General features: G+C 62.0%; 1 protein-coding gene across 2 annotated transcripts; it reads right to left on the bottom strand.

The window, feature by feature from the left end:
- Window positions 1–167: 167 nt before the first annotated feature.
- Window positions 168–16,368, bottom strand: LOC136305976 (cytochrome P450 11B, mitochondrial-like). Of its 2 annotated transcripts, none has more exons than XM_066209322.1 (9): window positions 16,017–16,368; window positions 13,905–14,060; window positions 12,343–12,542; window positions 11,934–12,134; window positions 9,717–9,886; window positions 8,226–8,443; window positions 5,537–5,615; window positions 2,534–2,725; window positions 168–430 (listed from the first exon to the last, which is right to left on the bottom strand). In XM_066209322.1, the coding sequence occupies exons 1-9, from the start codon at window positions 16,319–16,321 to the stop codon at window positions 317–319; spliced, it is 1,635 nt and encodes a 544-aa protein (XP_066065419.1). In that variant the 5' UTR covers window positions 16,322–16,368; the 3' UTR covers window positions 168–316. The 2 variants fall into 2 exon arrangements, with proteins under 2 accessions (XP_066065419.1, XP_066065420.1); XM_066209323.1 differs by lacking the exon at window positions 16,017–16,368 and adding an exon at window positions 15,600–15,626.
- Between the last annotated feature and the right edge of the window lie 3,578 nt (window positions 16,369–19,946).

The following is a 19,946-nucleotide window of genomic DNA, read 5'->3' as shown; positions in this document are numbered from 1 at the left end:
GTGACCCCTCAATGACCCCTCAGTGACGCCGGGGACCCCCAGTGACCCCTCAGTGACCCCCAGTGACCCCCGTGACCCCTCAATGACCCCTCAGTGACCCCTCAGTGACCCCAGTGACCCCCCAGTGACCCCTCAGTGACCCCTCAATGCTCCTCAGTGACCCCCTCAGTGACCCCCAGTGACCCCTCAATGACCCCTCAGTGTCCCCTCAGTGTCCCCTCAGTGACGCCGGGGACCCCCAGTGACTCCGGGGACCCTCAGTGACCTCCAGTGACCCCCCAGTGACCCCCCAGTGACCCCCCAGTGACCCCTTGGGTCAGTCCAGGGTGCGGAAGGTCAGCAGCGGCGACTTCTCGGGCATCAGGATGAAGCGGAACACGGTGGGCACGTCCTCGGTGGACACGGCCTCGATGGTGAAGTTGCTCAGGACCTGCGTGGGGACACTTTTGGGTCAACTTGAGACGGTTTGGGGTCAAGCCGAGATGGTTTGGGGTCAAGTTGAGGTTTTGGGTCAATTTGAGGGGGTTTTGGGTCAACTTGAGATGGTTTGGGTCAAGTCAAGGAAGTTTTGGGTCAGACTGAGATGGTTTTGGGTCAATTTGAGGGGGTTTTGGGTCAAGCCGAGATGGTTTTGGGTCAATTTGAGGGGGTTTTGGGTCAAGCTGAGGTTTTAGGTCAAGTTGAGGAGGTTTTGGGTCAAGTTAAGATGGTTTGGGGTCAAGTCAAGGTTTTGGGTCAATTTGAGGAGGTTTTGGGTCAATTTGAGGAGGTTTTGGGTCAAGTTGAGATGGTTTTGGGTCAAGCCGAGATGGTTTTGGGTCAAGTTGAGGGTTTGGGTCAATTTGAGATGGTTTTGGGTCAAGTTGAGATGGTTTTGGGTCAAGCCGAGATGGTTTTGGGTCAATTTGAGATGGTTTTGGGTCAAGCTGAGGTTTTAGGTCAAGTTGAGGAGGTTTTGGGTCAAGTTAAGATGGTTTGGGGTCAAGTCAAGGTTTTGGGTCAATTTGAGGCGGTTTTGGGTCAAGCTGAGATGGTTTTGGGTCAATTTGAGATGATTTTAGGTCCAGCCAAGATGGTTTTGGGTCAATTTGAGGGGGTTTTGGGTCAAGCTGAGATGGTTTTGGGTCAAGCCAAGGAGGTTTTGGGTCAAGTTGAGGTTTTGAGTCAAGCCGAGATGGTTTTGGGTCAATTTGAGATGGTTTTGGGTCAAGCTGAGGTTTTAGGTCAAGTTGAGGAGGTTTGGGGTCAAGCCAAGAGGGTTTGGGTCAGGCTGAAATGGTTTTTGGGTCAAGTCAAGGTTTTGGGTCAAGCCGAGATGGTTTTGGGTCAATTTGAGGTTTTGGGTCAAGCCGAGATGGTTTTGGGTCAATTTGAAGGGGGTTTGGGTCAATTTGAGATGGTTTTGGGTCAAGCCGAGATGGTTTTGGGCCAAGCCGAGATGGTTTTGGTTCAAGCTGAGGTTTTAGGTCAAGTTGAGGAGGTTTTGGGTCAAGTCAAGGTTTTGGGTCAAGTTGAGGTTTTGGGTCAATTTGAGATGGTTTGGGGTCAAGCCGAGTCATCAGGTCAAGGCCACCCATCATTGGCTCAAACCGAGATGGTTTTGGGTCAAGTCAAGGAAGTTTTGGGTCAATTTGAGATGGTTTGGGGTCAAGTTGAGGTTTTGGGTCAAGTCAAGGAGGTTTTGTGTCAAGCTGAGATGGTTTTTGGTCAAGTTAAGATGGTTTGGGGTCAAGTCAAGGTTTTGGGTCAAGCCAAGGAGGTTTTGGGTCAGGGTGAGATGGTTTTGGGTCAAGTCAAGTCATTCAGTTGGACCAAGACCTCATTGGGTCAAGTCAAGGCTTTGGGTTCATCCAAAACCTTCTTGGGTCAAGCCAAAACCTCATTGGGTCAAGCCAAGACCTCATTGGGTTTAACCACGATGTTGTAAAGTCCAAACAAGTCTTTGAGCCAAGCCAACACCTCATTGGGCCAAGCCAAGGCCATGTTGGGTCAAGCCAAGACCTCATTGGGCCAAGTCAAGACTTTGGGCCAAGCTACGTTCTCACTGGGTCAAACCAAGACCTCGTTGGGTCAGGCCGAGACCTCATTGGGTCAAGTCAAGACCTCATTGGGTCAAGTCAAGACATTGGGTTGAACCAAGAGACCAATGGGTCAAACCAAGACTTTGGGTCAAGCCAAGATCTTGTTGGGTCACGCCAAGACGTTGGGTTCATCCAAGACCTCGTTGGGTCAAGCCAAAACATGGTTGGATCAAGCCAAGGCCATGTTGGGTCAAGCCAAGACCTCGTTGGGTCAAGCCAAGACACTGGGTTGAACCAAGAGACCAATGGGTCAAACTGAGACTTTGGGTCAAGCCAAGACCTCGTTGGGTTCATCCAAGACCTCGTTGGATCAAGCCAAAACATGGTTGGGTCAAGCCAAGGCCATGTTGGGTCAAGCCAAGACCTGGTTGGGTGAACCCACCCCACCCCCTGGGGTCCCGCCCCCTCCCCCAGGCGTGGTCAGCGGGGGCGTTTCGGGGCCCGCCCCTCACGTGCACGAGGAACAGCATCATCTCGGCCTCGGCCAGGCGCCGCCCGATGCACTGGCGCGCGCCGAAGCCGAAGGCCAAGGCCTTGAAGGTGGTGTCGTCCTTGCCCAGCCAGCGCCGCGGGTCGTAGCGCTCGGGGTGCGGGAAGACGTCGGGGCAGCGCCCCATGGCGTACAGAGCCACCTGGCACAGCGTCTGCGGGCGGGGTCAGCGCTGGGACGGCCCCCTGGGAGTCCCCGGGACACCCCTGGGACCACCCAGGACCCCCCAGGGCCACCCAGCCCAGTGCTGACCCCTGCCAAGTCAACACCTCACCAAGAACTGGTTGGGTCAAGCCAAGACCTCGTTGGGTTGAACCAAGGCATGGTTGGGTCAAGCCAAGACCTCGTTGGGTCAAGCCAAGACTTTGAGTTAAGCCAAGACCTTGTTGGGTCAAGCCAAGACTTTGGGTTAAGCCAAGACCTTGTTGGGCCAAATCGAGACCTCATTGGGTCAAGTCAAGACATTGGGTTGAACCACGAGACCAATGGGTCAAGCCAAGACTTTGGGCCAAGCCAAGACCTTGTTGGGTCAAGTCAAGACCTCACTGGGTCAAGTCAAGACCTCATTGGGTCAAACCAAGACCTCGTTGGGTCAAGCCAAGACATTGGGTTGAACCAAGAGACCAATGGGTCAAACCAAGACTTTGGGTCAAGCCAAGACCTCGTTGGGTCAAGTCAAGACCTCACTGGGTCAAGTCAAGACCTCATTGGGTCAAACCAAAGTGTGGTTGGGTCAAGCCAAGACTTTGGGCCAAGCCAAGTTCTCATTGGGTCAAACCAAGACCTCATTGGGTCAGGCCGAGACCTCATTGGGTCAAGTCAAGACCTCATTGGGTCACGCCAAGACATTGGGTTGAACCAAGAGACCAATGGGTCAAACCAAGACTTTGGGTCAAGCCAAGACCTCGTTGGGTCAAGTCAAGACCTCATTGGGTCACGCCAAGACATTGGGTTGAACCAAGAGACCAATGGGTCAAACCAAGACTTTGGGTCAAGCCAAGACCTCGTTGGGTCACGCCAAGACGTTGGGTTGAACCAAGAGACCAATGGATCAAACCAAGACTTTGGACCAAGCCAAGACCTCGTTGGGTCAAGTCAAGACCTCATTGGGTCAAGTCAAGACCTCACTGGGTCAAGCCAAGACATTGGGTTGAACCAAGAGACCAATGGGTCAGACCAAGACTTTGGACCAAGCCAAGACCTCGTTGGGTCACGCCAAGACATTGGGTTCATCCAAGACCTCGTTGGGTCAAACCAAGACTTCATTGGGTCAAACCAAGACCTCGTTGGGTCAAGTCAAGACCTCATTGGGTCACGCCAAGACATTGGGTTGAACCAAGAGATCAATGGGTCAAACCAAGACTTTGGGTCAAGCCAAGACCTCGTTGGGTCACGCCAAGACGTTGGGTTGAACCAAGAGACCAATGGGTCAAACCAAGACATTGGGTTCATCCCAGACCTCGTTGGGTCAAACCAAGACTTCATTGGGTCAAACCAAGGTGTGGTTGGGTCAAGCCAAGACTTTGGGCCAAGCCAAGTTCTCATTGGGTCAAACCAAGACCTCGTTGGGTCACGCCAAGACATTGGGTTGAACCAAGAGATCAATGGGTCAAACCAAGACTTTGGGTCAAGCCAACACCTCGCTGGGTCAAGTCAAGACCTCATTGGGTCAAACCAAGGTGTGGTTGGGTCAAGCCATGACTTTGGGCCAAGCCAAGTTCTCATTGGGTCAAACCAAGACCTCGTTGGGTCAAGTCAAGACCTCATTGGGTCAAGTCAAGACATTGGGTTGAACCAAGAGACCAATGGGTCAGACCAAGACTTTGGGTCAAGCCAAGACCTCGTTGGGTCACGCCAAGACGTTGGGTTCATCCAAGACCTCGTTGGGTCAAACCAAGACTTCATTGGGTCAAACCAAGACCTCGTTGGGTCAAGTCAAGACCTCATTGGGTCACGCCAAGACATTGGGTTGAACCAAGAGATCAATGGGTCAAACCAAGACTTTGGGTCAAGCCAAGACCTCGTTGGGTCACGCCAAGACGTTGGGTTGAACCAAGAGACCAATGGGTCAAACCAAGACATTGGGTTCATCCCAGACCTCGTTGGGTCAAACCAAGACTTCATTGGGTCAAACCAAGGTGTGGTTGGGTCAAGCCAAGACTTTGGGCCAAGCCAAGTTCTCATTGGGTCAAACCAAGACCTCGTTGGGTCACGCCAAGACATTGGGTTGAACCAAGAGATCAATGGGTCAAACCAAGACTTTGGGTCAAGCCAACACCTCGCTGGGTCAAGTCAAGACCTCATTGGGTCAAACCAAGGTGTGGTTGGGTCAAGCCATGACTTTGGGCCAAGCCAAGTTCTCATTGGGTCAAACCAAGACCTCGTTGGGTCAAGTCAAGACCTCATTGGGTCAAGTCAAGACATTGGGTTGAACCAAGAGACCAATGGGTCAGACCAAGACTTTGGGTCAAGCCAAGACCTCGTTGGGTCACGCCAAGACGTTGGGTTCATCCAAGACCTCGTTGGGTCAAACCAAGACTTCATTGGGTCAAACCAAGACCTCGTTGGGTCAAGTCAAGACCTCATTGGGTCACGCCAAGACATTGGGTTGAACCAAGAGATCAATGGGTCAAACCAAGACTTTGGGTCAAACCAAGACCTCGTTGGGTCAAGCCAAGGTGTGGTTGGGTCAAGCCAAGACTTTGGGCCAAGCCAAGTTCTCATTGGGTCAAACCAAGATCTTGTTGGGTCAAGTCAAGACCTCATTGGGTCAAGCCAAGACATTGGGTTGAACCAAGAGACCAATGGGTCAAGCCAAGACTTTGGGTGAAGCCAAGACCTCGCTGGGCCAAACCAAGACCCAAGAAGCCAAGACCTTGTTAGGCCAAATCGAGACCTCGTTGGGTCAGGCCTAAACTTTGGGTCACCCCCGGGACCCCCCGGGACGCCCCGGTGCCGCGCTCACCCCCGCCGGCACGCGGTAGTTGTGGAGCACCACGTCGGTGGCCGGGTAACGCTGCACGGTGATTCCAACGGGGTACAGCCTGGGGGTGAGACCCGACCGGTATGGACCAGTTTGGACCAGTATGGACCAGTCTGGGGGGTGAGACCCGACCAGTATGGACCAGTTTGGACCAGTATGGACTAGTATGGACCAGTCTGGGGGGTGAGACCCGATCAGTATGGACCAGTTTGGACCAGTATGGACCAGTCTGGGGTGTGAGACCCGACCAGTATGGACCAGTTTGGACCAGTATGGACCAGTATGGCCCAGTCTGGGGGGTGAGACCCGACCAGTATGGACCAGTTTGGACCAGTATGGACCAGTCTGGGGGGTGAGACCCAACCAGTATGGACCAGTTTGGACCAGTATGGACCAGTCTGGGGGGTGAGACCCAACCAGTATGGACCAGTTTGGACCAGTATGGCCCAGTCTGGGGGGTGAGACCCGACCAGTATGGACCAGTTTGGACCAGTATGGACCAGTATGGCCCAGTCTGGGGGGTGGGACCCGACCAGTATGGACCAGTATAGACCAGTATGGACCAGTATGGACCAGTCTGGGGAGTGAGCCCCTCCCAGTATGGACCAGTTTGGACCAGTATGGACCAGTCTGGGGGGGAGACCCGACCAGTATGGACCAGTTTGGACCAGTATGGACCAGTATGGACCAGTATTGGGGGTGAGCCCCTCCCAGTATGGACCAGTATGGACCAGTCTGGGGGGGTGAGCCCCTCCCAGTATGGACCAGTATGGCCCAGAATGGCCCAATCTGGGGGGTGAGACCCGACCAGTGTGGACCAGTATGGCCCAGTCTGGGGGGTGAGCTTCTCCCAGTATGGACCAGTATAGGGGGCCACACCCTCCCAGTATGGACCAGTGCCCCCAGTCTGGGGGGCCACACCCTCCCAGTATGGACCAGTATGGCCCAGTCTGGGGGGCCACACCTTCCCAGTATGGACCAGTATGGCCCAGTCTGGGGGGCCACACCTTCCCAGTATGGACCAGTATGGCCCAGTCTGGGGGGCCACACCTTCCCAGTATGGACCAGTATGGCCCAGTCTGGGGGGCCACACCTTCCCAGTATGGACCAGTATGGCCCAGACTGGGGGGCCACACCCTCCCAGTATGGACCAGTATGGCCCAGTCTGGGGGGCCACACCTTCCCAGTATGGACCAGTATGGCCCAGTCTGGGGGGTGAGCCCCTCCCAGTATGGACCAGTATGGCCCAGTCTGGGGGGTGAGCCCCTCCCAGTATGGATCAGTATGGCCCAGTCTGGGGGGCGAGCCCCTCCCAGTATGGCCCAGTTCACCCAGTGCCCCTAGCACTCAGCCCCCAGTGCCCCTCCCAATCTCCTCCCAGTTCTCCCAGTGTTCAACCCCCAGTCCCCCCAATAGCCCCCATTTCCCGCCAGCCCCCCCATCCACCAGTCCCCCCAGTATGTCCCAGTCCCCCCAGTTCCCCCTGTATCCCCAGTCCCCCCAGTCCCCCCCAGTATGTCCCAGTCCCCCCAGTATGTCCCAGTCCCCCCAGTTCCCCCCAGTATGTCCCAGTCCCCCCAGTCCCCCCAGTATGTCCCAGTCCCCCCAGTTCCCCCCAGTATGTCCCAGTCCCCCCAGTATGTCCCAGTCCCCCCAGTTCCCCCCAGTATGTCCCAGTCCCCCCAGTCCCCCCAGTATGTCCCAGTCCCCCCAGTTCCCCCTGTATCCCCAGTCCCCCCAGTCCCCCCCAGTATGTCCCAGTCCCCCCAGTTCCCCCCAGTATGTCCCAGTCCCCCCAGTATGTCCCAGTATCCCCCAGTCCCCCCAGTCTCCCCACTCCTCCCAGTCCTCCCAGTCCCCCCCAGTATCTCCCAGTCCCCCCAGTTCCCACCTCCCAGTATCTCCCAGTGCCCCCAGTGTCCCCCAGTATGTCCCAGTTCCCCCAGTCCCCCCAGTCTCCCCAGTCCCCCCAGTCTCCCCAGTCCCCCCAGTTTCCCCAGTTCCCCCAGTCCCCCCAGTATGTCCCAGTCCCCCCAGTAACCCCCAGTTCCCCCCAGTCCCCCCAGTTCCCCCAGTATCCCCCAGTCCCCCCCAGTTCCCCCAGTCCCCCCAGTCCCCCCCAGTTCCCCCAGTCCCCCCAGTATCCCCCAGTTTCCCCAGTTCCCCCAGTCCCCCCAGTATCCCCCAGTCCCCCCCAGTAACCCCCAGTTCCCCCCAGTCCCCCCAGTTCCCCCAGTATCCCCCAGTCCCCCCCAGTTCCCCCAGTCCCCCCAGTATCCCCCAGTTTCCCCAGTTCCCCCAGTCCCCCCAGTATCCCGAGTCCCCCCAGTTCCCCCAGTTCCCCCCAGTATGTCCCAGTCCCCCCAGTATCCCCCAGTCCCCCCAGTATCCCCCAGTTTCCCCAGTATCCCCCAGTTCCCCCAGTCCCCCCAGTCCCCCCGTCCCCCCAGTATGTCCCAGTCCCCCCAGTCCCCCCGTCCCCCCAGTATGTCCCAGTCCCCCCAGTTCCCCCAGTCCCCCCAGTCCCCCCAGTATCCCCCAGTATGTCCCAGTCCCCCCAGTTCCCCCAGTCCCCCCAGCCCCCCCATACTCTCCCAGCCCCCCCATACTCTCCCAGCCCCCCCATTATCTCCCAGTACATCCCAGTAGGTCCCAGTATCCCGGCCCCCACCTCAGGGTCTCTTTGATGGCCGCCTTCAGCAGCGGCAGCGCCCCCAGGAGCTCGGGCAGGGCTCGGCCCCCCCCCGGGCCCCCCCCGGGGACCCCCGGCCCCTTTTCGGGGACCCCCCCGGGGGCGCCCCCGGCCGCCCGCAGCTCCTCCCGCAACGCGCGCTGCACGCCCGGGTTCCGGCCCAGCTCGAACAGCGTGAACAGCAGCGGGATCGCCGTCTGGGGGGGGGGGACACACGGGTGAGACCCCCCCGGGACCCCCAAAACAACACCGAGACCCCCCCCAAAAAAACCCCGGTCTGAAACCCCCCCAAAACAACACCGGGACCCCCCAAAACCACACCGGGACCCCCAAAACCAGCCCAGCTCGAACAGAGTGAACAGCAGCGGGATCGCCGTCTGGGGGGGGGGACACACGGGTGAGACCCCCCCGGGACCCCAAAACAACCCCGGGACCCCCCCCCCAAAAAAAAACCCGGTCTGAAACCCCCCAAAAACCCCCTGACACCCCCAAAACCAGCCCAGCACCAACAGCAGCGGGATCGCCGTCTGGGGGGGGGGACACACGGGTGAGACCCCCCCGGGACCCCCAAAACAACACCGAGACCCCCCCCAAAAAAACCCCGGTCTGAAACCCCCCAAAACCACCCCGAGACCCCCAAAACCACCCCGAGACCCCCAAAACCAGCCCAGCTCGAACAGCGTGAACAGCAGCGGGATCGCCGTCTGGGGAGGGGGGGGACACGGGTGAGACCCCCCCCGGGACCCCCAAAACAACCCCGGGACCCCCCCCCCAAAAAAACCCGGTCTGAAACCCCCCAAAACAACACCGGGACCCCCAAAACCAGCCCAGCTCGAACAGCGTGAACAGCAGCGGGATCGCCGTCTGGGGGGGGGGACACACGGGTGAGACCCCCCCGGGACCCCCAAAACAACACCGAGACCCCCCCCAAAAAAACCCCGGTCTGAAACCCCCCAAAAACCCCCTGACACCCCCCAAAACAACACCGGGACCCCCAAAACCAGCCCAGCTCGAACAGCGTGAACAGCAGCGGGATCGCCGTCTGGGGGGGGGGGGGACACGGGTGAGACCCCCCCGGGACCCCCCAAAACAACACCGAGACCCCCCCCCAAAAAAACCCCGGCCTAAAACCCCCCAAAACCCCCCCGAGACCCCCAAAACCAGCCCAGCACCAACAGCAGCGGGATCGCCGTCTGGGGAGGGGGGACACACAGGTGAGACCCCCCCGGGACCCCCAAATTGAGCCCTCACTGACCCCCTTGAGCCCCCTGGACTCCCCCCGCACCCCAAATCCCCCCAAACCCCAAATCGCGCCCCCCCGCACCCCAAACCCCCCCAAATTCCCCCAAACTGCGCCCCCCCCGCACCCCAAACCCCCCCAAATCCCCCTCAAATCCCCCCAAATCGCGCTCCCCCGCACCCCAAACCCCCCCGGTGTCCCCCCGGTGCCCCCCCGTGCCCCCCCCTCACGGTGTCCACGCCTCCCGCGGTGAACTCGGTGACGTTGGCCTTGATGGAGGGCAGGGGGAGCTGCCCCTGCAGCAGCAGCTCGGCCAGGACCCCCCCGGGGACCCCCCCCGGGCCCCCCCCGGGCCCCCCCCGGCAGAACTCGCGGTAAATCCGCTGGATGTTCTCGTCGGCTGCGGGGGGGGGGAGAGGGGGGGCGAGGTCAGGGGTGGGGGGCGGAGGGAGCCCCTCCCCCCACCCAAAATCACCATTGGGACCCCCCCACTGTGACCCCCCCACTGTGACCCCCCCACCCAAAATCACCATTGGGACCCCCCCACTGTGACCCCCCCACCCAAAATCCCCATTGGGACCCCCCCACTGTGACCCCCCCAGTGTGACCCCCCCCCCACCCAAAATCCCCATTGGGACCCCCCCACTGTGACCCCCCCACCCAAAATCCCCATTGGGACCCCCCCACTGTGACCCCTCCCCCCATCCAAAATCCCCATTGGGACCCCCCCAGTGTGACCCCCCCACTGTGACCCCCCCACTGTGACCCCCCCACCCAAAATCCCCATTGGGACCCTCCCCACTGTGACCCCCCCACCCAAAATCCCCACTGTGACCCCCCCACTGTGACCCCCCCACCCAAAATCCCCATTGGGACCCCCTCACTGTGACCCCCCCACCCAAAATCCCCATTGGGACCCCCCCACTGTCACCCCCCCACCCAAAATCCCCATTGGGACCCCCCCACTGTGACCCCCCCACCCAAAATCCTCATTGGGACCCTCCCAATGTGACCCCCCCCACTCCACCTTTGGGCTCTCCCATGGGTGGGGGTCCCAAATTTTGGGGGGGGGGGGGGAGGGGCTCACTCGGGGGTCTCCGGGGGGGGGGTCCCATGGGGGGGTCCCATTGAGGGGTCCCATAGGGGGGTCCCATAGGGGGGGTCCCATAGGGGGGGTCCCATCGGGGGGGTCCCATGGGGGGGTCCCATAGAGGGGTCCCATGGGGGGGTCCCATAGGGGGGGTCCCATAGGGGGGGTCCCATCGGGGGGGTCCCATAGAGGGGGTCCCATAGAGGGGTCCCATAGGGGGGTCCCATTGAGGGGTCCCATAGGGGGGTCCCATAGAGGGGTCCCATAGGGGGGGTCCCATAGGAGGGGTCCCATGGGGGGGGTCCCATAGAGGGGTCCCATAGAGGGGTCCCATAGAGGGGTCCCATAGAGGGGTCCCATAGGGGGGTCCCATTGAGGGGTCCCATTGAGGGGTCCCATAGGGGGGTCCCATAGAGGGGTCCCATAGGGGGGTCCCATAGAGGGGTCCCATAGAGGGGTCCCATAGGGGGGGTCCCATAGGAGGGGTCCCATAGGGGGGTCCCATAGAGGGGTCCCATAGGGGGGTCCCATAGGGGGGTCCCATAGAGGGGTCCCATAGAGGGGTCCCATAGGGGGGGTCCCATAGGGGGGTCCCATAGGGGGGGTCCCATAGGGGGGTCCCATAGAGGGGTCCCATAGGGGGGTCCCATAGGGGGGTCCCATTGAGGGGTCCCATTGAGGGGTCCCATAGGGGGGTCCCATAGAGGGGTCCCATAGGGGGGTCCCATAGAGGGGTCCCATAGAGGGGTCCCATAGGGGGGGTCCCATAGGAGGGGTCCCATAGGGGGGTCCCATAGAGGGGTCCCATAGGGGGGTCCCATAGGGGGGTCCCATAGAGGGGTCCCATAGAGGGGTCCCATAGGGGGGGTCCCATAGGGGGGTCCCATAGGGGGGTCCCATAGAGGGGTCCCATAGAGGGGTCCCATAGGGGGGTCCCATTGAGGGGTCCCATAGGGGGGTCCCATAGAGGGGTCCCATAGGGGGGTCCCATAGAGGGGTCCCATAGAGGGGTCCCATAGGGGGGGTCCCATAGGAGGGGTCCCATAGGGGGGTCCCATAGAGGGGTCCCATAGAGGGGTCCCATAGAGGGGTCCCATAGAGGGGTCCCATAGAGGGGTCCCATAGGGGGGGTCCCATAGGGGGGTTCCATAGAGGGGTCCCATGGGGGGGTCCCATCGGTGGGTCCCATAGGGGGGGTCCCATAGGGGGGTCCCATCGGTGGGTCCCATAGGGGGGGTCCCATAGGGGGGTCCCATAGAGGGGTCCCATAGGGGGGTTCCATAGCGGGGTCCCATCGGGGGGTCCCATCGGGGGGTCCCACCGGGGGCTCTCCCTGCCGCAGCCCCCCCAGACTCACCGTGCTGGAAGATGGTGTCCCAGGCGCGCAGGTGGCGCTGCCAGAGCGGGGGGTGCAGGCGCAGCAGCGGGGGGGGCAGGAAGAGCAGCGGCAGCGTGGTGTGCAGCATCTCCTCCAGCGCCCCCAAAAACCGCTGCGCGCCCCCCGCCGCCGAGCCCCCCAGCAGCCCCAGGCGCTCCCCGTACAGCGCGTAGCTGCTAGCTAGGAACCGGGAGAAGAAAAAAAAATAAAAAAAGGGCTGGGGGGGGGGGGCGGGGGGGGTCAGGTGGGACCCCAAAAATTTTTTTCTCACCCTCCCAATCCCCTGGGGGGGTCCCAGTGTCCCCCACCATGCCCCGGTGTCCCGATTTCCCCAATCCGGGGGGTCCCATTGTCACCCCCCCCCGCCATTCCCGGGGGTCTCACGCACCCTCGAGGGTGAATCGGAAGAGCAGGGGGTGGGGGTCGATGGTCAGGGCCCCCCCGGGGGTCCCCCGCACTCGGCTCCGCAGGGTGACGGCGAAGTCGCGCGCCACGGCGTCCAGCAGCGGCAGGAACCGGCGCGCCCCGGCCGGGGACAGCACAGCCCGGTTCAGAGCCAGCCGGTCCGAGCGCCACGCGGGGCCGTTCCTGGCCAAAATAACCCCAAAAATCCGGTCACGGACAGGTGAGGGACAGGTGAGGGACAGGTGAGGGACAGGTGAGGGACAGGTGAGGGGACAGGGGAGGGGACAGCACGGCCCGGTTCAGAGCCAGCCGGTCCGAGCGCCACGCGGGGCCGTTCCTGGCCAAAAAGAGGGGTCAGGGGTCACCAGGGGTCAGGGACAGGTGAGGGACAGGTGAGGGGACAGGCGAGGGACAGGCGAGGGACAGGTGAGGGGACAGGTGAGGGACAGGTGAGGGGACAGGCGAGGCACAGGTGAGGGGACAGGTGAGGGGACAGGTGAGGGACAGGTGAGGACAGGTGAAGGACAGGTGAGGGGACAGGTGAGGGGACAGGTGAAGGACAGGTGAGGGGACAGGTGAGGGGACAGGTGAGGGGACAGGTGGTCCTTGAGCCATGTGGGGCCGTTCCTGCCTAAAATAACCCAAAAATCAGGTCAGGGGTCACGGGGTCACCCGGGGTCAGGGGGAAGGACACGGGGGGGCGGAGTCAGGGGCAGGACAGGCCCCGCCCACTCTGCCCCAGTTCTGTCCCCCGGTTTGTCCCAGTTCCACTCAGTGCCCCTCAGTCCCATCCCAGTGCTCCCAGTGCTCCCAGTGCCCCATCCCAGTGCTCCCGGTGCCCCATCCCAGTGCTCCCAGTGCCCCATCCCAGTGCTCCCAGTGCTCCATCCCAGTGCTCCCAGTGCTCCCAGTGCTGCATGCCAGTATCCCCCAGTGCTCCCAGTGCCATCCCAGTGCTCCCACTGCTCCATCCCAGTGCTCCCACTGCTCCATCCCAGTGCTCCCAGTGCTCCATCCCAGTGCTCCCAGTGCTCCATCCCAGTGCTCCCAGTGCTCCATGCCAGTATCCCCCAGTGCTCCCAGTGCCATCCCAGTGCTCCCACTGCTCCATCCCAGTGCTCCCAGTGCTCCATCCCAGTGCTCCCAGTGCTCCCGGTGCCATCCCAGTGCTCCCAGTGCCATCCCAGTATCCCCCAGTGCTCCCAGTGCTCCCGGTGCCATCCCAGTGCTCCCAGTGCCATCCCAGTATCCCCCAGTGCTCCCAGTGCTCCATCCCAGTGCTCCCAGTGCTCCATCCCAGTGCTCCCAGTGTTCCCAGTGCTCCATCCCAGTGCTCCATCCCAGTGTTCCCAGTGCTCCATCCCAGTGTTCCCAGTGCTCCATCCCAGTGCTCCCAGTGCTCCATCCCAGTGCTCCATCCCAGTGCTTCCAGTGCTCCCAGTGCTCCATCCCAGTGCTCCCAGTGCTCCATCCCAGTGCTCCCACTGCTCCATCCCAGTGCTCCCAGTGCTCCCAGTGCTCCCAGTGCCATCCCAGTTCGCTCACAGCAGGAAGAGCCCGCAGCGGTGGTCCCGCAGCGCCCGGTGCTCGCTCCAGGCCGCGATTCCCATCCGGCGGGGGAACGGCCCCTCGGCCCGCAGCAGCTGCTCCGCGTCCCGCGGCAGGAGCACGTTCACGCAGTCCAGGGAGCCCACGCGGTCCCTGCGCCCCGAAAACGGGGATAAACCCGTCAGTGGGACCCCAAAAACGGGGACACGCCCTCAATGGGACCCCAAAAACGGGGACACGCCCTCAATGAGACCCCAAAAACGGGGACACGCCCTCAATGGGACCCCAAAAACGGGGATAAACCCGTCAGTGGGACCCCAAAAACGGGGATAAACCCGTCAGTGGGACCCCAAAAACGGGACCCCAAAGTGCAGAGAGACCACGGGGTCCCTGCGCCCCGAAAACGGGGATGAACCGTCAGTGGGACCCCAAAAATGGGACCCCCAGGTGTAGGGAGGCCACGGGGTCCCTGCGCCCCAAAAATGGGGATAAACCGTCAGTGGGACCCCAAAAACGGGGATAAACCCGTCAGTGGGACCCCAAAAACGGGACCCCAAAGAGCAGAGAGACCACGGGGTCCCTGCGCCCCAAAAATGGGGATAAACCCGTCAGTGGGACCCCAAAAACGGGACCCCAAAAACAGGGTCAGAGGAAACCCAGCCCCACAACCCACGTGGTCCCTGAACCCCAAAAACGGGGATAAACCGTCAGTGGAACCCCAAAAACGGGGACACGCCCTCAGTGGGACCCCAAAAACGGGACCCCAAAGTGCAGAGAGACCACGCGGTCCCTGCGCCCCGAAAACGGGGACACGCCCTCAGTGGGACCCCAAAAATGGGACCCCAAAAACAGGAAACCCCTGGACAGTTTTGGGGTCACCTGTGCCCCCCGGCTCACCTGTAGATGGGCCCGAGGCGGCGGAAGCCCCCCGGGGGTCACCCGTCCCCCCTTTCCCGGTGTCCCCAGGACAGTTTTGGGGTCACCTGTCCCCCCTTTCCCGGTGTCCCCAGGACGGTTTTGGGGTCACCTGTCCCCTGGACATTTTGGGGTCACCTGTCCCCCCTTTCCCGGTGTCCCCAGGACGGTTTTGGGGTCACCTGTCCCCAGGACATTTTGGGGTCACCTGTCCCCCCTTTCCCGGTGTCCCCAGGACGGTTTTGGGGTCACCTGTCCCCTGGACATTTTGGGGTCACCTGTCCCCCCTTTCCCGGTGTCCCCAGGACGGTTTTGGGGTCACCTGTCCCCCCTTTCCCGGTGTCCCCAGGGCGGTTTTGGGGTCACCTGTCCCCTGGACATTTCGGGGTCACCTGTCCCCCATTTCCCGGTGTCCCCAGGGCGGTTTTGGGGTCACCTGTCCCCCCTTTCCCGGTGTCCCCAGGGCGGTTTTGGGGTCACCTGTCCCCAGGACATTTTGGGGTCACCTGTCCCCCCTTTCCCGGTGTCCCCAGGGCGGTTTTGGGGTCACCTGTCCCCAGGACATTTCGGGGTCACCTGTCCCCCCTTTCCCGGTGTCCCCAGGGCGGTTTTGGGGTCACCTGTCCCCCGGACATTTTGGGGTCACCTGTCCCCCCTTTCCCGGTGTCCCCAGGACATTTTGGGGTCACCTGTCCCCCCTTTCCCGGTGTCCCCAGGGCGGTTTTGGGCTCACCTGCCCCCCGGACACTTTGGGCTCACCTGTGCCCCCCGGCTCACCTGTAGACGGGCCCGAGGCGGCGGAAGCCCCCCGGGGGTCACCTGTCCCCCCTTTCCCGGTGTCCCCAGGACATTTTGGGGTCACCTGTGCCCCCTTTCCCGGTGTCCCCTGGACATTTCGGGGTCACCTGTCCCCCCTTTCCCGGTGTCCCCAGGGCGGTTTTGGGGTCACCTGTCCCCCGGACACTTTGGGCTCACCTGTGCCCCCCGGCTCACCTGTAGACGGGCCCGAGGCGGCGGAAGCCCCCCGGGGGTCACCTGTGCCCCAGGACATTTCGGGGTCACCTGTCCCCCCTTTCCCGGTGTCCCCAGGACATTTCGGGGTCACCTGTCCCCCCTTTCCCGGTGTCCCCAGGGCGGTTTTGGGGTCACCTGTCCCCCGGACCCTTTGGGGCTCACCTGTGCCCCCCGGCTCACCTGTAGACGGGCCCGAGGCGGCGGAAGCCCCCCTCCATGCGGCGGTGGAAGTCCTGGAAGCCCCCCCGGCTCCAGAGGCGCAGCAGGTTCACCCACCGGTTCCGCCCCGAGCGCGGCATCTCCTCGAAGGGGCGCGGGACCCCCGGATTTGGGGAGACCCCCGAATTTGGGGAGACCCCCGAAATTGGGGAGACCCCCGGGGCTGAGGAGACCCCCGAAATTGGGGAGACCCCAAAAATTGGGAAGACCCCCGAGCTCAGCACCCGGCGCGCCCCCCGACCCCACACCCAGCCCGGGGGGCCCATGGCTGCCGGGACCCCCGGACCCGCCCCTTTTTTATCTCTGTGGGACCCCCCCGGACCCGCTCCCTCTTATCTCTGTGGGACCCCCCCGGACCCGCCCCCTTTTATCTCTGGGGGACCCCCCAAATCCGCCCCCTTTTATCTCTGTGGGACCCCCAAATCCGCCCCCTTTTTATCTTCGGGGGACCCCCCCGGACCCGCCCCCCTCTTATCTCTGTGGGACCCCCCCCCCGGCCCCGCCCCCCTCTTATCAGCCCCGGCCAAGGCCGCGCCGGCGCGGTGGGTGGGGAGGGGAGGGGAGGGGAGGGGAGGGACTTGGGGGGCGCCCCTGGGGTTGGGGAGGGGGTTTGGGGGACCCCCGAGACGAGGAGCGGGGTTGGGGGGGGTCGGGCGCCGGTGGGGGGAGGTTGGAGGGGAGTTTTGGGGGTGGTTTTGGGGTGTTTTGGGAGTTTTGGGGTGGTTTTGGGGGTGTTTGGGGGTGTTTGGGGGGTTATGGGGTGGTTTGGGGTGGTTTGGGGTGTTTTGGGGTGTTTTTGGGGTGTTTGGGGGTGTTTGGGGGGTTATGGGGTGTTTTGGGGTGTTTTGGGGTGGTTTGGGGTGGTTTGGGGTGTTTTTTGGGGTGTTTGGGGGGTTATGGGGCGGTTTGGGGTGTTTTGGGGTGTTTTGGGGTGTTTTGGGGTGTTTTTGGGGTGTTTTTTGGGGTGTTTTTTGGGGTGTTTGGGGGGTTATGGGGTGGTTTGGTGTGTTTTTGGGGTGTTTGGGGGTGTTTGGGGGGTTATGGGGTGCTTTGGGCTGTTTTGGGGTGTTTCGAGGTGTTTTGGGAGTTTTGGGGTGTTTTTTGCGGTATTTTAGGGTGTTTGGGGAGTTATGGGGTGTTTGGGGGTGTTTGGGGGGTTATGGGGTGGTTTGGGCTGTTTTGGGGTGTTTCGAGGTGTTTTGGGGAGTTTTGGGGTGTTTTTTGCGGTATTTTAGGGTGTTTGGGGGTGTTTGGGGAGTTATGGGATGTTTGGGGGTGTTTGGGGGGTTATGGGGTGTTTGGAGGTTATGGGGTGTGTTTGGAGTGTTTTGGGGTGTCTTTTGGGGTGTTTTTGGGTGTTTTGGGGTGGTTTGGGGTGTTTTGGGAGGGTTATGGGGGTTTTTTGAGGTGGTTTGGGGTGTTTTGGGGTGTTTTGGGGTGTTTGGGGTGGTCATGGGGTGTTTCAGCCTGTTTCGGATTGTTTTGGGGTGTTTGGAGGGCTTATGGGGTGTTTTGGGGGTGTTTTATGGGGGTTGGGGTGTTTCGGGGTGTCTTTTGGGGCGTTTCGGGCTGTTTCGGGGGGGTTTTGGTGTGTTTTGAGGTGTTTTAGGGGGGTTATGGGGTGTTTTGAGTTTTTGGGGGGTGTTTTGGGCTGTTTTGGGGCTTTTGGGGGGAGTTTGGGGATTTTGGGGGTGTTTCCGGCTGGTTCGGGTCTTTTGAGGTGTTTTGGGGCTGTTTTGGGGGTTTTTTGGAATTTTGGGTGTTTTGGGGGTGTTTTGGGGCGTTTTTGGGGGATTTTGGGTGGTTTTGGGGTGTTTTGTGTGTTCTGGAGGGAGTTTGGGTGTTTCGGGGTGTTTTGGGGTATTTGGGGGCGTTTTGGGAGGGGATTTGTGGTATTTTGGGGTGTTTGGAGGGGTTATGGGGTGTTTTGGGGTGTTTTGGGTGTTTTGGGGTGTTTTGGGCCTTTTTTGGGGATTCTGGGTGGTTTTGGGGTGTTTTGGGGCGGTTTTTTTGGATTTTGGGTGGTTTGGGGGTGTTTTGGGGTGTTTTGACAGGGTTATGGGGTGTTTTGGGGTGTTTTGGGTGTTTTGGGGAGGGTTCGGGGTGTTTTGGAGTGTTTTGGGCCTTTTTTTGGGATTTTGGGTGTTTTTGGGGTGTTTTGGGGTGTTTTGGGGATGTTTTGGGGATTTTGGGTGGTTTGGGGCTGTTTTGGGGTGTTTTTGGGGTGTTTTGGGCTGTTTTGGGCCTTTTTTGGGGATTTTGGGTGTTTTTGGGCTGGTTTTGGGTGGTTTTGGGGTGTTTTGGGTGTTTTGGGGAGGGTTCGGGGTGTTTTGGGCTGTTTGGGGCCTTTTTTGGGGGATTTTGGGTGTTTTTGGGCTGGTTTTTGGTGTTTTTGGGCTGGTTTTGGGTGGTTTTGGGGTGTTTTGGGTGTTTTGGGGAGGGTTCGGGGTGTTTGGGGCCGTTTTGGGCCTTTTTTGGGGATTTTGGGTGTTTTTGGGCTGGTTTTGGGTGTTTTTGGGCTGGTTTTGGGTGTTTTGGGGGTGTTTTGGGGGGTTTGGTGTCCCAGCCCCCCCCCCTCCCCCCCCTCGTCCCGTGCCCGGCGCTGACGTCAGAGCTAAAAATACCCCGGGGGGGTCAGCGAGGTCAGGGCCCGGAGCTGCGGGGGGGGGGGGCGGCCCTGGAGAGGGGGGGACACCGGGGACACCGGGGGGGACAAGAGGGGACACGGGGGGAGGAGCCCCGCGGGTGGGAGGTCCCGGGGGGGGGGGTCCCGGGTCAGTCCCGGTGGTCCCATGGGGGGGGGAGATCCCGTAGGGGGGGTCCTGTGGAGTTCCCGGGGGGGTCCCGGGGGTCCCCTGGGGGTCCCGGGGGTCCCGTGGGTGGTCCCAGGGGTGGCGGCGGGGGGATCCCGGGGGGGTTCCCGTTGGTCTCGTGATGTTCCCGTGGGGGTCCCGGGTCAGTCCCGGGGTTCCCGGTGGTCCCGTGGGGGGGTTCCGGGGGATTCCCAGTGGGGGGGTCCCGGGGGGGGGTCCCAGTGGGGGGGGTCCCGGGGGATTCCCGGTGGGGGGTTCCCGGTGGGGGGGTCCCAGTGGGGGGGTCCCGGGGGGGTTCCCGGTGGGGGGGGTCCCGAGGAAATCCCAGTGGGGGGGTCCCGGGGGTTCCCGGTGGGGGGTCCCAGTGGGGGAGTCCCAGTGGGGGGGTCCCGGGGGGGGGTCCCAGTGGGGGAGTCCCGGGGGGTTCCCGGTGGGGGGGTCCCGAGGATATCCCGGTGGGGGGGTTCCCGGGGGTTCCCGGTGGAGGGGTCCCGTTGGGGGGGTCCCAGTGGGGGGTCCCAGGTGAGGGGGTCCCGGTGGGGGGTCCCGGGGGGGGCGATCCCAGGTGGAGGGGTCCCGGGGGGGGGTCCCAAGGAATTCCCGGTGGGGGGGGTCCCAGTGGGGGGTCCCGGTGGAGGGGTCCCGGGGGGGGGGGTCCCAGGTGGAGGGGTCCCAGGTGGGGGGGTCCCAGGTGTGGGGGTCCCGGGGGGGTCTCGGCGCAGCAATTCAGAGCCCGGGGCAGGTTCGTCCCTTTATTGGCCGCGGGGCCGCGGGGCCGGGGGGGCCGCGGGGCCGTTTGTGCTTGTCCTGAAATCCTGGGGGGGGGCCCAGGTGTGCCCAGGTGTGCACCCAGGTGTGCACCCAGGTGCGCGCCCAGGTGCGCACCCAGGTATACCCGGATATATCCCAGGTGTGCCCTGGTGCACCCAGGTGTATCCCAGGTGTGCCCAGGTGTATCCCAGGTGTGCCCAGGTGTGTGCCCAGGTGCACCCAGGTGTGCCCAGGTGTGCCCAGGTGTGCCCAGGTGTGCCCAGGTGCGCCCCCCCGCCCGCCAGTCCGAACCGGGGCCGCAGCTCCC

The sequence above is a fragment of the Chamaea fasciata genome, unplaced genomic scaffold (assembly GCF_029207755.1).
Source record: "Chamaea fasciata isolate MVZ Bird 193981 ecotype frontalis unplaced genomic scaffold, bChaFas1.0.hap1 SCAF_861, whole genome shotgun sequence".
In the NCBI taxonomy this organism is placed as follows: domain Eukaryota; kingdom Metazoa; phylum Chordata; class Aves; order Passeriformes; family Sylviidae; genus Chamaea; species Chamaea fasciata.
This window is presented reverse-complemented; position numbering and strand designations above follow the sequence as displayed.